At 38.7% G+C, this 15038-nt stretch overlaps 1 protein-coding gene across 1 annotated transcript; it reads left to right on the top strand.

Moving 5' to 3' along the window:
* Window positions 1-1606: 1606 nt before the first annotated feature.
* MEPE (matrix extracellular phosphoglycoprotein) lies at window positions 1607-12762 on the top strand. The gene is made up of 3 exons (XM_066280513.1): window positions 1607-1669; window positions 6461-6514; window positions 11044-12762. The coding sequence occupies exons 1-3, from the start codon at window positions 1616-1618 to the stop codon at window positions 12511-12513; spliced, it is 1578 nt and encodes a 525-aa protein (XP_066136610.1). The 5' UTR covers window positions 1607-1615; the 3' UTR covers window positions 12514-12762.
* Window positions 12763-15038: the final 2276 nt, after the last annotated feature.

The following is a 15038-nucleotide window of genomic DNA, read 5'->3' as shown; positions in this document are numbered from 1 at the left end:
CTGTGCTGGTATCATACCATTTCTGCTAGTATTTCTCTGTATTAAGCCATTTAATAAGTGACTTGTAGTGTCCTGATCTCTAAAATGCTTGAATGACTACATTATAGTTAGAATTAAGGTTCTGCGAGTTGTATTAATTTTGAAGAGAATAGCCTAGAATTTTAGAATATATTTAATAGTTATGTTTATTTCTCTGAATAAAAGTTGCTTTTTAACTTTGAAATGTTTAAAGGTTCTTACAGTATTTAGATTATTTTTCTCATTAAAAATGGTTTCTCTCAAGTAGTCTCAAAGAGTAGTGTAAAATTTTTATTCTCATATTGGTTGCTATATGTCTGTGTGGTAGCAAGTAAATTACTTTATGTTTATCAAAACCAATCGATTGGTAATCCAAGGTTATGTTGACATTTTTTACAATCTAATGGCCATTTGACTTAAGATCCTCTTAGTATATTTACCAAAGGCTAAACGTGTACCTTTATCCATAGCTAAATGTTAATGTTTTAAATATAGTTTTGTTGAACTTAACAAAAAATATGATTTGCCTTTAAATCAACTACATGTAGATATTTCTTTAATAAGGAAAATAATAGAAACATTCCAGGTGACATAAAGTTTTAGTTAAGAACAGTCTCTCTAGCTACACTGCCTGGTTACTAATCTGAGTTCAGCCCCTAAATACCTGGAAATTCTGGGGCCAGTTTTTTTGACTTTCTGTGTCTATTTCCTAGTCTATAAAACAGGAATAGTAATGCCACCTAACTTATAGAGTTATTATAAGGTTCAATTAATTGAATGTGTAAAAATTTTAGAACAGTGCTTGGCTTATTTTAGTATTCGATGAATGTTAGCTATTAATGTAAGTATTACAGAAATTGTATCACTCTAGATAGATACTAGGTCAAATACATTGCTAATGACTATGAAGACATATATTGGGGCACCAGCCTGAGTGTAGACAAGATTATATTCCATATTGTGAAGCTTGCTACTTTGGCAGATCATTTAAAAAGTATGTTGTAAGCTACTATACTAATTTAATATTATTATAAATTATGTAAATGACTAAATTAAAACCTCTCTCTAAAGACAAAAGGGAAAACTTTGGGCTGACAACAGAGCAAATAAATATATCTATAAAATTCATTTCTATCAACTGGTTTCATTGTCTTAATAATGCACAATTTTTATTTTTACATTGGAATAATTAGACATGTGAAAGCACTTATAATACAGTATCCAAGGGGGTAGTGGGATTGAGCAAAAAAAGGACAAAAAAGTAAAAAGAAAAAACTCATGGACGCTAACAACAATGTGGTGATTGTGGAGAAATGGGGAGAGTGGAAGAGGGTATGGAGAATAAAGGGTGATGGATGAGACGACTGGGGGTGAACACTCTCTATGGTGTACAGAGATGTGCTGTAGGATTGAGTAACTGAAACCTGTATACTTATGTTAATCAGTGTCACCCCAATAAATTCAGTTTTAAAAAAAGGACTGCTAGGGGAAAGGTGTTTGTCTATACTTTTGTGTTGTATATATTCTTAGGGTTGCAGTTCATAATTGGCAATGCTTTGGGGTAAAATGTATTGTCTTTTTACAGAGATTCTCAAAGATGCAAATTGTCTGTTTGGGACTGCTACTTTTCAGTCTGACCTGGGCAGCACCAGTAAGCATTTCCAATTTTAGTTATGCATCATAAAACCTACTGCTATTTTTATTTATTTTTCTCTTCATCTATTTCTTTCTTAAGCAATGTCTTTTCAAATTAGTAACACTTACCTAGCTTAGTGATAATGAAGTATCAAGCAAAAAGAAAGCCTCTCGCACCTGCAGCAAGGAGGCCGTTAGTAAATGTGCTGAATGACAAGATGTCAGCATGTTGCCTTTTAAGAAACACCAAAAAGAGTACTTTTGAGAAAACCAAGAGCAAGACACAGTGTTTCAAATCAGCTAATGATAATAAATAAATGCTCAGAGACCCAAATTATAATATGTCAAAAGAATTTTAAATATTTTACTAAAAAATTGAAAAAAAAAAGATTTGAATATTTTAAGACTAACCAACTAGCTTTTGTAAATATATGGCAACACCAAGGGACCAGACCTTTTATGCAATCCTTGCAGCACTTCAACACTGTGAGATCCTGGTAATGATTTTTCTTTGTAAGCGAGGCTAAAGATGTGAGGAAGTGTTCCCAAGCTTAACCCAAATCAAGCTCCCATTTCCTTTTATGTCGCTTTTCCCCTCTGATTCACCCAGATGAGTACTAAGGATATGACTAAATTATCTTCTGAATGCTCACTGTTACCAATATTTTCTGCAATGCAGACACAGTGCCAATTAGATAATGTCTGAAAAGCATTCTAACTTCCCAGAGTAACCTTTTTGGTTGGAGAACCATGGAAAATAAGTGGTCATTCTGTTGCCAGAAGTACTTAAATATAGGTTCTGAGTGAATGGGTGACCAGTTGGGTCACTCACTGACAGCATGAACCATGTCATCGACTGAGGACAGCAGAAATTGAGGAAAGCTTGTCCCTCCTCAGCTCACAGCCTCTAGCTGTCCTGCGTGGGCCACACTGTTTATAATAGACACTTGACAGGCCCAGTCCACATGACTTATTTCAATCAAGCCACAGAGTCATGTGCTTAAGCACAATAGGGGTTGAGTGGGTCTTGCTGACCCAGCTCAATCCCACTAGCCTAGGATAAATCTATTTTGAGCAACACAGTCCAAGGAAGAGGTGGAGTGCACTCTCCAACCATTTTCCAGTAAATGTGTTATGTCAACATCAATCCAGTGACCACTGCCAAAAGCAGGTTCCAACGTTCCTTCCTAGTGGGAGACAATACCATCTCCCTTACAGGGCCACCTTCAAGCACAGGAGAAATGCCAAGTGGGTATGAGGGGAGGGAGTGTGTGTGTGTGTGTGTGTGTGTGTGTGTGTGTGGATTTCAAATGAAAGAGGTTCTGCAAAGACACAGACAAAATTTGGAATTATGAATGGCTAAATACAATTTTTCTTCTGGATATACAGAAGAAAAACTCTATTTGAGCAGTTATCTAAATTATTTAATAACAGCTTGGTGGTATCAAAAATTGGCATATATTGAGTCACTAACATATGTTTTGGAACTAGAATTCAAATTCAAACTGTAGGGAAGGAAAAGGTTTTCCTTGACCCTCCTAGGGACCCTGGCTGGATCTGAAAAATCAAACTGACAAAAGACATATTAACAGAAGAAAAGCATACAAGGTTTATTGGCTTTTTACATGTACATGGCAGTCTTCACAAGAAAAATGAGGACCAAAGAAGTGACCAGAGCAAGAAGCTTTTATACCTTTTAGACAAAGAATAAATTTGTGAGGAATTGTCAAGACAAAAAGGATCATGCTAGAGGTAGCCCAACTAGGGCTAAGTAGTCCTTATCTTTCTCAGTAAGATTAGGGTTAGTTGAACAAGGTTCATTTGCACACTTCTCTGCTGTGGTCCCTGGACTGGGAAGAGTCTGTCTCCAGTCAAAGGAGAATTTATTTCCTGTCTTTAGGTAGAAGAGAAGGAACTTTTTCTGCTTACTATTTTTTAGTTGCCTTCAACTCAAATGAATTTTTATGTCAAAGAGGCATATTTGGGGGTGACACCCTGGTTTCTTTCAAATACAAAATTTTAAAAATGGAAGAAAAGATCATTATTGGGACATGCAATTTAATTAATATTTACCAATATGCAATTTGACTATAAAGACTTTGTTATAAGTTCTTGATTTATTACTATGAATTATATCAAGTTACTCTATATACGATCAGGTATGTTTGTAAGAAGATGCCAAATATCCCAAACTGTCATTTCTCTTTTAAATTAATATCTACCCATCTAATTTTTATGTTTTCTCCTTCCTATAGCCCCATTTCCATATCTGTTTGTACTGTTTTGATATTTTTGAGAAATGGTGCCATGATCCAAATTTACAGGCACAAGATCATTTAAGAACCACATAAAAAAGTCAATAAAAGATAAAATTATAAAATAGGCATAAAGGTACTTAATATAAACTATAGAAACATATCCTCTTATTATTAAGTAAGTATATATCAAGCCATTTAAACATTTCTTTTAACCCCAGGACTTTGAAACAGAGAATTTAGATCAAAATATCTCCTTTACTACTACTACTACCAGCTGTGTAAGTGTGGGCTGTTCTCTTCTACTACAGGGGTTACTATGGGAACCAGATGAGATTATGTATATGAAAGCAGTTTACAAACTGTTAAGTGTAATATAAATGTAAGGTGTCATTTACAAACTATATTTGAACACTAATTTGTACTTTTATCTTTATGGGCAAGATTTGTACTTTTATTTCTAGAACAGATAGCTTTCTGAGAATGGAAATATTGAATAGAAGAGAATATGCATTTTTTTCAATAGATATTGCCACTTTTTCTTCCCAAAGTGCTCTGCATTTTAACATTTTCACCACCACCAAATATCACACTTCTTCTTCCTCTAGGTCCCCACCCAATGAGTCTAAAATTATATTTCATTATTTCTCTAATGTGTATTTCTCTGTCTTTTTATAGTTGAATTATAATTGACATACAATATGCTATTCGTTTCAAGTTTACAACAAAGTGATTCAGTACAATTTTTATACATTATAAAATGGCCATCATGATGAGCCTAGTTACCATCTGTCACCATCCTAAGTTATTACGATATTATTGACTATATTTCCTAGGCTGTACGTATCTCTGTGACTTATTTATTTTACAACTGGAAGTTTGTATTGCTTAATCCTTTTTGCTTATATTGCCTGTCCCTTTACCCCCTACCCGCTGGCAACCACCAGTTTGTTCTCTGTATCTATGATTTGCAAACTATTTTTGTGTCTAGGATAGAACAGATTGTTAGGCAGATCTGCCTTGGAGCTCAGCCAATAGGGCACTTATACTACAGTTTTGAATTTATTTCTAGGATGATTTCATCAGTCAGGGTCCTGTCAGGAAAACAAAATCTGACAGGGAGTTCAGTACGAAAGGCTCTATTTGGAGAATAGTTACAAAGTACAGGATGAACAGAAAGGGCAAATCAAGGGTGACGTGGCAACACAAAGCTTGAAGCCACTACCATGCCTTGGGTCTGAAAAACAAGGAAAGAGCTGGTATTCCCAGTGACCTGGGGATGAGGGGGCCACAGGAACTGGGACCACAAAGGAGGTGCATCCAATCCTAGATGCAGCCCCAAACTGAGAAAGCAGCAAAGAACATACTTTTGTTTCTTTCTCCTTCTCCCCTTGAGTCTCAGGCCAGATCGCCCATCATCCAATCCCAAACCAGAGCTCAGAAAATGTCATTCGTAGGGATCATCACAGAGTGACAGAAGTACATTGTCTGAGGGCAACTGGGATAATTGCTCACATCTTACTGCTAAGAAATATACAGAACCCTAAGGTTTAGTCAGGCATAATACTCTCTAGGTAGATAGGGCCTTTTTACTCACTTTCCTCTTACGTAACTGATACCACCATGATGCCTGCTTCCACATTAGTACATGCAGTCAGTCCTACCCATTGGTTCCTCTTGCCACATCTAAGATAACCTAAGAGTTTCAAATATAAGTAAGGAAATAAAAATATTGGGAATAAAAGAATGATACGGTTGTTGCTTCCATGGCAAACTTGCTCTGGGATTCTCAGGTCCTCTTCCTCATACTCTCCTGTGACACCTACATTTTAGCCTAAAATCTTGAAACAAGATGCCTAGGTCTATGTCTTTTCAGTTTCTGGTCTTTCTCTGCTTTAATAGCTTCCTCTTGCCCCCATATACCCTCAAGATATTTTGATACTTTCATGTCAGATCAAAAGAAAATATTTGCCCCAATATGCAGGTCTCCTCATTTTCCTTTCTCTGAAAGAAATAGAATTTTCCCAGGTGACTGGCAACAATAAAGACCCACACTTGGGTGTGGTACTTCCTCTTATGTGCAGGGCTATGGTTTCACTCTTGCAGGATAATCAGCAGCATCCTATCTTAACTCACACAGCAACGACTGAACTTATACAATGAATGCACATAAAGTCCACATTACTGAACGCTGATGTTGGTCCACTGACTAAACACACCCCGTATTCCAGCTGAAACTTCTTTTTCAGTGGATGCCAATAGCATCCAAGCTTTTTCACTTGGAATACCACCCCTCCCCAGCCTGGCAGTTCTCCTGGGCTTGAATGTGGTTCTTTAAGATGGAATTGTCTCCCTCCAGGGGAGAAAGCCTGGCACTCTCTTGTAACGCTGGCACAAATATTACAGTGGTGAGTGCGTCCATCTTTTTCTGGTTATGGTTTTCCACACTGAGCAGTATAACCCAGTGTGAGAAAAAGAAAGGGTTTGTTATTTGAAAGAAATGAGTGAAAGAATGAATGTTTGGTGAAGTTTTATTTCTTGTTTTCTTTCAGATGGTTCAACCACAGACTGAGAAAACTAAGCAAGACTGTGTGGAGGAACAGAGGGTAAACAGAGTTATTCTTTTCAAATAAAGCTATTTCAACTCTCTGTAAAGGAAAACATCAGTCAGAGGGAAATTTTAACTGTCAAAATATTCTTGTGACTTAGAATGGAAATGCAAAATTATACAACACAATTTGGGCACTTAATTCACACAATGTGTGACAGAAAGAGAAAGGCATTGTATATGCAGATTCCTCTTCAATACGATTTCTTCCTTCAGAGGGATAAGTGAGTAAAAATTCTGGGTTATTGTCACTAGCAAACTATATTTTCCCACACATGTACATGAGAAACAAAGCAAGAAACAAGGGAGAAAGCAAGAGGAAGAACATTCGCAAGTCTTAATGAGGGGAGTTCTGTTCACATGGAGTTAGTTTTCTGTACACATCCAGAAAGTCAAACAAGTTCCCTTAGCTTTTCAGGTCACCAAATTGCCGCTTATTCTGCCTGCCATGGTTTCTGCTGGAAGTCTCAGAAAATTCTGTTTCAAGAAGTAACAATCTTCTTTTCTCCATCTCAGCTGAAAATTACAAAGGCAAAAACTGCACATTTAAGAGCCTGAATCTTCATGCTGTGAGTTTTGCCAGTTTGACACCAGACATGTATAATGTAAAATCTGTCTTTCTTCTAATCCTTCTGACCCCTCCCACGTGAATATATTTACAAGTGCTCCATTTGCACTGAAATTTGATAATCAAATCGGGTAGTTCATAAGCATCCTTAGGGAAAACTAATTTAGAGATAGCCTGACCAGGCGGTGGCACAGTGGAAAGAGCGTTGGACTGGGACGCAGAAGACCCAGGTTTGAACCCTGAGGTTGCCGGCTAAAGTGCGGGCTCATCTGGTTTGAGCAAAGCTCACCAACTTGAGCCCAAGGTTGCTGGTTTGAACAAGGGGTCACTTGGTCTGCTGTAGCCCCCCCCCCCCCCCGGTCAGGGTACATATGAGAAAGTCATCAATGAACAATTAAGGTGCCACAACAAAGATTTGATGCTTCTGATCTCACTCCCTTCCTATCTGTCTGTCCCTATCTGTCTCTCTTTCTGTCTCTCTCTGACTCTCTCTCTCTCTCTCTCTCTCTCTCTCTCTCTCACACACACACAGAGAGAGAGAGAGAGAGAGAGAGAGAGAGAGAGAGAGAGAAAACTCATTTAGAGATAGTGTAGAAAAGAAAGGAACAAGCGGCTATCTTCAGGGACTGGTTGACATATGCCCCCCTGTGGTTATAGGAAGTACTACCATTTGTTAGATGCAGAATTAGATTTCACCCAAATTTAAAGGTATCTGTACTATCAAAAAGAGAACCAAAAAACTTCTTAGGGGTAAACCCATCTTAATATAATATTGTATTTTTGTAGATAATGTACAAGGGTCACCATAAGAAACATGGGTATTATATTTTTAAGTATGTTTACACATCATCTGGAAGGAAAAATTAAACTAACATAAAGGTAAGCTGAATCTCTGAGTGATGATCCATTCATAAGTCACATTCTGGACTAACGCCAGGGGAAACCATAAGGGACACAAAGTTTACTTTTTTCTGCTCTGGGGTTTCCGTCTGTGGCTGGTGCCTTTATTCTTTTCCACAGCCCAGGCTCCTCAGCGTCTCTGGGATAAAACTCTGTGTTCCAAACCTTCCCAACACAGGTGGGCCACCCTCTGCCCAGGCCCAAATCCTGCCTCACTTCAGCACCTGTCCAAAAAGGGGTGGTACGGGTAGACCTGGACGCCCATAAGTTTTTTGTTTTATTCTTTCTGATTCATGTTTGATGTTTGATAAGGAGGTTTCCTGGGCATATTCTACTATGTACCCTGAGGATTAGAAGTCATTTTGGCCTAGCCTGACTGAGCAGTGGTGCAGTGAATAGAGCATCGGACTGGGACACAGCAGACCCTGGTTTGAAACCCGGAGGTTACCGGCTTGCGCATGGGGTTGCTGCCTTGTGTGTGGGATCATAGATATGACCCCATGGTTGCTGGCTTGAGCCCAAAGGTCGCTGGCTCGAGCAAGGAGTCACTCTCTCTGCTATAGCCCCCCAGTCAAGGCACATAAGAGAAAGCAATCAATGAACAACTAAGGTGCTACAACAAAGATATGATGCTTCTCATCTCTCTTCCTTCCTGTCTCTCCCTATCTGTCCCTCTCTCAGACTCTCTGTCTCTGTCACAAAAAAAAAAAAAAGAAGTCATTTTGGCCTAAAGAGTGACACATTTTAGTCCCTTAAATTCATTCCACAGAGAATGCCATCTGCATCAGGATGCTCAGAACAGAAAGAATAAGGGCCTTGTCCCTGGAATGGAACAATAATTCTTTTCACTCAGTACCTTCTTGCAAATTCATTGGCGAAAGCGCTGGGCACAACTTAAAATACCATCAGCAAAAAAAAACTACTTACTTTTTCCAAAGCTGGTTTCACTTCCCATGAAAGTTGTAGTTTCCCTTCAGAATGTTGTTTTGTTCTGTTCAATATTCTTTAGAAGTATCTTTAAGACTAACTGCCTGTAAAGCTTATTTATTATAACGAATGTGCATTGAGCTCTTCCCACTGTGCAAGATACTATGTGAGATAAGATGATTGAGAAAACTTAATTCTTTATCTCCAGGATGTTGGAATTATGAGAGAAACAAATGGCACTTACAAAATCATTAGCCCACGACAGCTGTACAAATACTCAGAATATCCTGTTTCAGGGCTTGAGGTAGAAAAAGATTAGTTCCCAGTCGAGTGTTCAAGGGAAAACTACATAACGAAAATAATTGAGCTGAGTCTCAGAGGATAAGTAAGATTTGAGCAAACAAGGGAGTGAGAGAGGTTGTTCTCCATGAAAAGAACGAAATAAGTGAAGGCATAAAGACAGACAAGCAGAGCAGAGGAAAGCAGACTGACCTGCTGATGACACAAATCATCGTACAGTCCACAGTGCACTTGGTAATCATTCAATGTGAACAAATGCAAAAATAATTGAATACCACTTACCACAATTTAGAAGTTGTTTTGTGTTTTTATTTATAAAAGAACTCTATTCAGTCTTTAGTAAAATGCAAACAATTTATTAGTATATATGGTACTGTTTTAAAAGCAATAAAAACAGCAAATATAAAACAAAACTGCCCATTGCAGAGTATAAAGGAAAACATTAAGAAGGAATTATTATAATCTGCTGATTTTCTAATGTACCTGCTTAACTTAAAAGAATATATTAGCAATAAACAAATAAACTTGATTGCATAGGAAAATATAAATGTCCATGTAAAACTTTCTAAGATTTAATGTCTTATAGTAAATCAAATGTTTAAAATACCTCTTATTTAAAAATGACTCTTTATAAAGTTTTTTCTATTATGCTTTTCCTCATTGAAAAACATTATTTTCAGAGTATACCTGCCAAATAAAAAGATTAATGAATAATGATGTCATAACTCCCACAAATAAATCATTTTAAATTATTGCTTAACAATGCTTCAAGCAGGACATTTTGTATCTTGGATAGTAGCCAGCTTCATAAGAATAGGAGACCCTTCCACAAACCATGTTTATCTTGAGATTCTGGTGTGAGCTGACTCAACAATTTCCTTACTGTTACTAACAATAGGATACATGTATTAAACACAGGCAGTTCTCCAAGTAGAATAGTATTATATTGAGAGAGAGAGAGAAATGAATATGAGAATGAGAGAGAGAATAATTTTAATAATATTAAGTCTGTGTCACTTGCAATGAGTCCCTAGTCACAGGATGAGGACCAGGCTCTGTTCTTCTTCAAAATCAGGTCCTAATCTACATTTCCAAATTTATTTCTTTTGCTTTTCTTTAGGATTCTCCTACTCCAAACTTACAGTTTTATTTATATTATCTTTTAAATGTTTCCTGTTTACAAACAGTTGAATATGCAACTTTTTTTTTCTTTAGTGAGAGAGACAGGGACAGAGAACCAGGAAGGAAGAGAGGTGAGAGGCATCAACTTGTAGTTTTGGCACTTTAGTTGTTTATTGATTGCTTCTTATACGTGCTTTGACTGGAGGGCTCTAGCCAAGACAGTGGCCCCTTGCTTGAGCCAGTGACCTTGGGCTCAAGCCAGCAACCTTGGGCTTCTAGCCAGCAACCTTTGGGCCCAAGCCAGCAACCATGGAGTCATGTCTATGTTCCCATGCTCAAGCTAAAGACTTCAGAGTTTCCAACATGGATCCTCAGAGTCCCAGGTCAATGCTCTACCCATTGCACCACCACCTGGTTAGGCTATGCAACTTATTCTTAAAATAATCTCATTACTTTCCTTCCATGTATTTGAATCTTACCCATCCTTTAAACTTTGTTCATTCTTCTTTCTCCATAAAATATGCTTTGGCCATTCCAGAATTAGCTCTATTAACAAGCCTTTATTAACAGAATCTTTTTATTAAGTATCTGGTTGAGATATATATATATATATATATATATATATATATATATATATATATCTCCTAAGAATTATTAGATTTTAAAAGTTAACATAAAATAATCACTTTATGTTTAAAATTACACTTTAGCAGGAAGAAAAAAACAAAGAAAACATTGCTCTTCACCATTCTGGCAAGAGAAGAAATCAAGCACCAGCATCTAAAGAAAACATTGTCCAAGAAAAGGAAGATTTGGTCCTTCTTGGAACCAACAAAAATAACCAAATTAGTAAATCTCAAAATCTTTTTGAAAACAGGCGGGCAAGGAATGAAGACTATAGTATTAGTAACAAAGAAAATGCCCACAAGTACCAAAAGATGCCCATTTACCCTGAATCCACTGAGAATAATGGGTCTAAGGATCGAGACGATGTTATCAGTAAACTGTATGACCAAGAATACGGTGCAGCCCTCACCAGAAAGAATATGCAACACAGAATGAAGCCGGAAGCTATGATGAAACTACTGGGGGAAGAAAACAAAGAGACCAAACCTGGAAGCGTTCTAAGCAAAATTCCAGCAAGTGCAAATAATGCTATAGCTCTCTCAAAAGGTACGAAGAATCATCAAAGAAATCCGCAAGCCCCAGATAATCCAGTGAAAAGCAAAAGTACCCACCACATTCAACACAACACTGACTACCCAAAGCAGTTCCCTAAACTCAAAAAAATCCCCAGTAATTTTGAAGGCAGTGGTTATTCAAATCTTCCAGAGAGGGAGGACAATGATCTCTCTTCTTTCAGTGGAGATGGCCAACCATTTAATAACATTGCTGGTAAAGGAGAAACTATTGATCCTGACCTAGAAGGTGCAGATGTTCAGACAGAGTTTACCAGCCCCGGTGAAGCTGAGATGATTCACCCTGAGGCAGGAGGTCTGGGCTATAACGACATCCCAGAGACAGCAGAAAACAGCAGAAGCACCATTGGAACCAGGGAAGAGACAGCACAAGAGGCAAACACTGCTGCCGTCAGCCTGGTGGACGGCAGCGACAGCATCATGGGTAGCACCAATTTTAAGGAACTCCCTGGAAAAGAGGGAAATAGAGTGGATGCTGGCAGCCAAAATGCTCACCAAGGGAAAGTAGAGTTTCATTACCCTCATGGTCCCTCAAAAGGGAAAAGAAAAGAAGGCAGCAGTGATGTTACTGAAAGTACTAATTACAATGAAATTCCAAAACATGGCAAGGGGAGTGACAGGAAAGGTACAGAACATTCTAATAGGAATCAAGTGACGTCTAGTGAAAAGCAAAGGTTGCCTAGTAAAGGCAAAAGTCCGGGCCAGCTCGTTCCTTCCTTTGGTCTTGACAATGAAATTAAAAATGAGATAGATTCCCACGGTGGCCCCAATAATGAGGGGACCATAACAACACATCATGGGAAAAATCATTATGTACCCGACAGAAAGAATAACTCCACATGGGGTAAGGGGATGCCGCAAAGGAAAGGCTCCCGGGGCTACAGAAGAGACCATTCCAACAGGAGGCTCAGGCCCCCGAAGAAGCAGGACAGTAGTGAGCCATCTGACAGTGGCAGTTCGAGTGAGAGTGACGGGGACTAGTCCCCTCGAAATCCCCAGCAGGATAAAGGTTTGGATGCCTAGACACCTGTCTCTTGACGGGACCTGGCGGTGAAGAACCCCCCTGACAGCAGACCAGGTGAGGAAGGACAGCACAGGGAACTGAGTCGAACCTAGAAACCTGGCCTCCTGGGGAGAACCGTTGCTATTTTCATGGTCATAGGATGAAATTCTATCCAAGGTTATAATGCTTTATGAAATTCTATTTAAAGTTATAATGCTTTTTTTTTTTTAAAGAAAAAAAAATCATTAAGGATTTATGGAACAGGGAGCATTTTGAATAGGCGTCATTTAAAAATAGTTTGTGTATGTGTCAAACTCCCTTCATTATTGCACTGTAGACATGAAAACAATATCTCTCATATAGTAATCTGTAATAAATGATCAATGAAAAAAGCCTTGGCTGTGGTGCTTCATTATAGAGGCAACAGGGTCAGTTCTGCCTCTGGCCAAGGCAGTACTGTGAAATGAATCGGTGGAATAGAGGCTGAAAGCATCCCCCAACCCTCTCTGCCTAGGCCCAGCACCTCCTGTTCCCTGAGAAGCCCCCCGTGCTCCGACGAAGAAAGCCTGCTTCCCAGCCAGCCATCCTCTATCCTCTGGGCATGTGCAGAACTCCTTCTAAGGCAAACTCTATTTCCAGAAACAGATCGCCATGTTATTATCACTTTTCTCAATTCTACCTCCTTCTAGACAAAAAGAAAGAGAACCTGAAATGTTAAGTGAACTTGAAAATAAGGATTATCTTTTTTCCCTAATTTATTCTTCATCTTCCAAGTGTAAGAGAAATCAGTTTCAATGGAAAGACTTAACAGATCACCTAATAAATTAGTCACCTTCAGAATTCCAGAATAAAGTATTCCTAGTTATTTGCTATTTTTAAATAAAAGACAATTTGGTGCACACACACACACACACACACACACAACTAGAGACAATTAATGAAGTGAAGACAATTATATCAGAGTTTAAGTTGCACATAAATGAATTGAAATCAACCTGCTATTTATATCCCAGGTTATATCAGACTTATACCTGTACATATGAATGGTCTGAACACATGAAAAATACTAGGTGTTTTAAAGGAAGAAAATAATCTGTTAGAGAAAAAAAATATTTTCTTTGGGTGATTACAAGAGGGCCCTTCCAAAGGCCGCCTGTCCTCAAATGCTATCTAGTGGAGAAACTATAGTTCAGTTCTCTGGTCGGATTTTATTTCCTCTCTCTCAACTTGAGTGTTCATGCATATTTATTCAAATTTTCTTCATTCCTTTGAGGGGAACTCAATGTTTCCAAATCTGCACTGCGTTACTATGGGACACAGCCATGGAGGGGTGTCCAAACTGGAAGGAGGAGAGACCAGGAAACAGCCCGCCGTCATGCAGTGGGGCTGTGCTGTAGCTAAATCCAGGTTTCAGCCATCATGTTGCATTAGCTTTGCTTTTTTTTTTTTTTTTTTACCAACACACATTTCCAAAATAGGGCAGAAAATTTCAGCCTCACAAAGCTGCCTTTTATACAGTGATTGAAATGGGCATAGTCTGCCACCTTGTGCCCAAAAAGAAAAGATCCCTCTAGGCTCTGGCATCTATTTCCAAGGCAGCTACACCACCCTCCAACCCCACTTCCCTAGATTTCTCTGCTTGTAAATCTCTACCTTCACTTTGCAGCCTAATTCATCTGTTCCTGACAACTCCAACCAGTCAGGGCAATTTATCTGAGCTGACATGATATTCAGCTCACTCGCAAAACAAATACTGAATGATCCCATTTTACAAAATTCGATGGAGATCAAAAGACGAAGAGAAGAGACGCTTCTGACCCCTATTAAAATGATACTTTAGTCAAGAAGAAAGGCAGAGAAAAGACACAAGGCAGACTGGTAAGTCCAACAATGGAAAAATAAAGTGATTATAGGAATTTTGAGGAAAGAGATAAACTCTAGCTAAAGAAAACCATAAAGTTAAATTAAAATCCATTTTCCTTAAGGTATTACACATTCAGAGAGGCTGCAGATAGTAAGTTCTAACAGCAAATGAGGGCTTGGCAGTTTATAACCTTAAATGATACTATTGGTATTTTAGAGCTTAAGAGGGATCACTCCAGGCCCTGGCCAGTGGCTCAATGGATAGGGTGTCACCCCAGCATAAGGACGTCCAAGGTTCGATTACCCGTCAGGGCACACAGAAGAAGTGACCATCTGCTTCTCTCCCCATTCTCTCTCTCTTCTCCTCCCACAGCCAGTGGTCTCATTGGTTTGAGCATGGCTCTGGGCACTGAGGATGTCTCGGTTGGTCTGAGGGCATCAGCCTCAAGAGCTAAAAATAGCTTGGTACTCCAGCATCGCTCCAAGATGGGGTTGCTAGGTGGATCCCGGTCGGGTGCATGCAGGACTTTGCTTCACTATTTTTCCTCTCACCTAAAAAAAATAAAATAAATAGAGGAATCGCTCCAACCAGAGGGTGGGAAAGTAGTAACGGGTGAGGTGGGGTGGGGGAGTTGGAAAG

This window comes from Saccopteryx bilineata, chromosome 5, assembly GCF_036850765.1.
Source record: "Saccopteryx bilineata isolate mSacBil1 chromosome 5, mSacBil1_pri_phased_curated, whole genome shotgun sequence".
NCBI classification, from domain to species: Eukaryota; Metazoa; Chordata; class Mammalia; order Chiroptera; family Emballonuridae; genus Saccopteryx; species Saccopteryx bilineata.
Note: the sequence above shows the minus strand (reverse complement) of the source record. Positions and strands in the feature narration are given on the sequence as shown.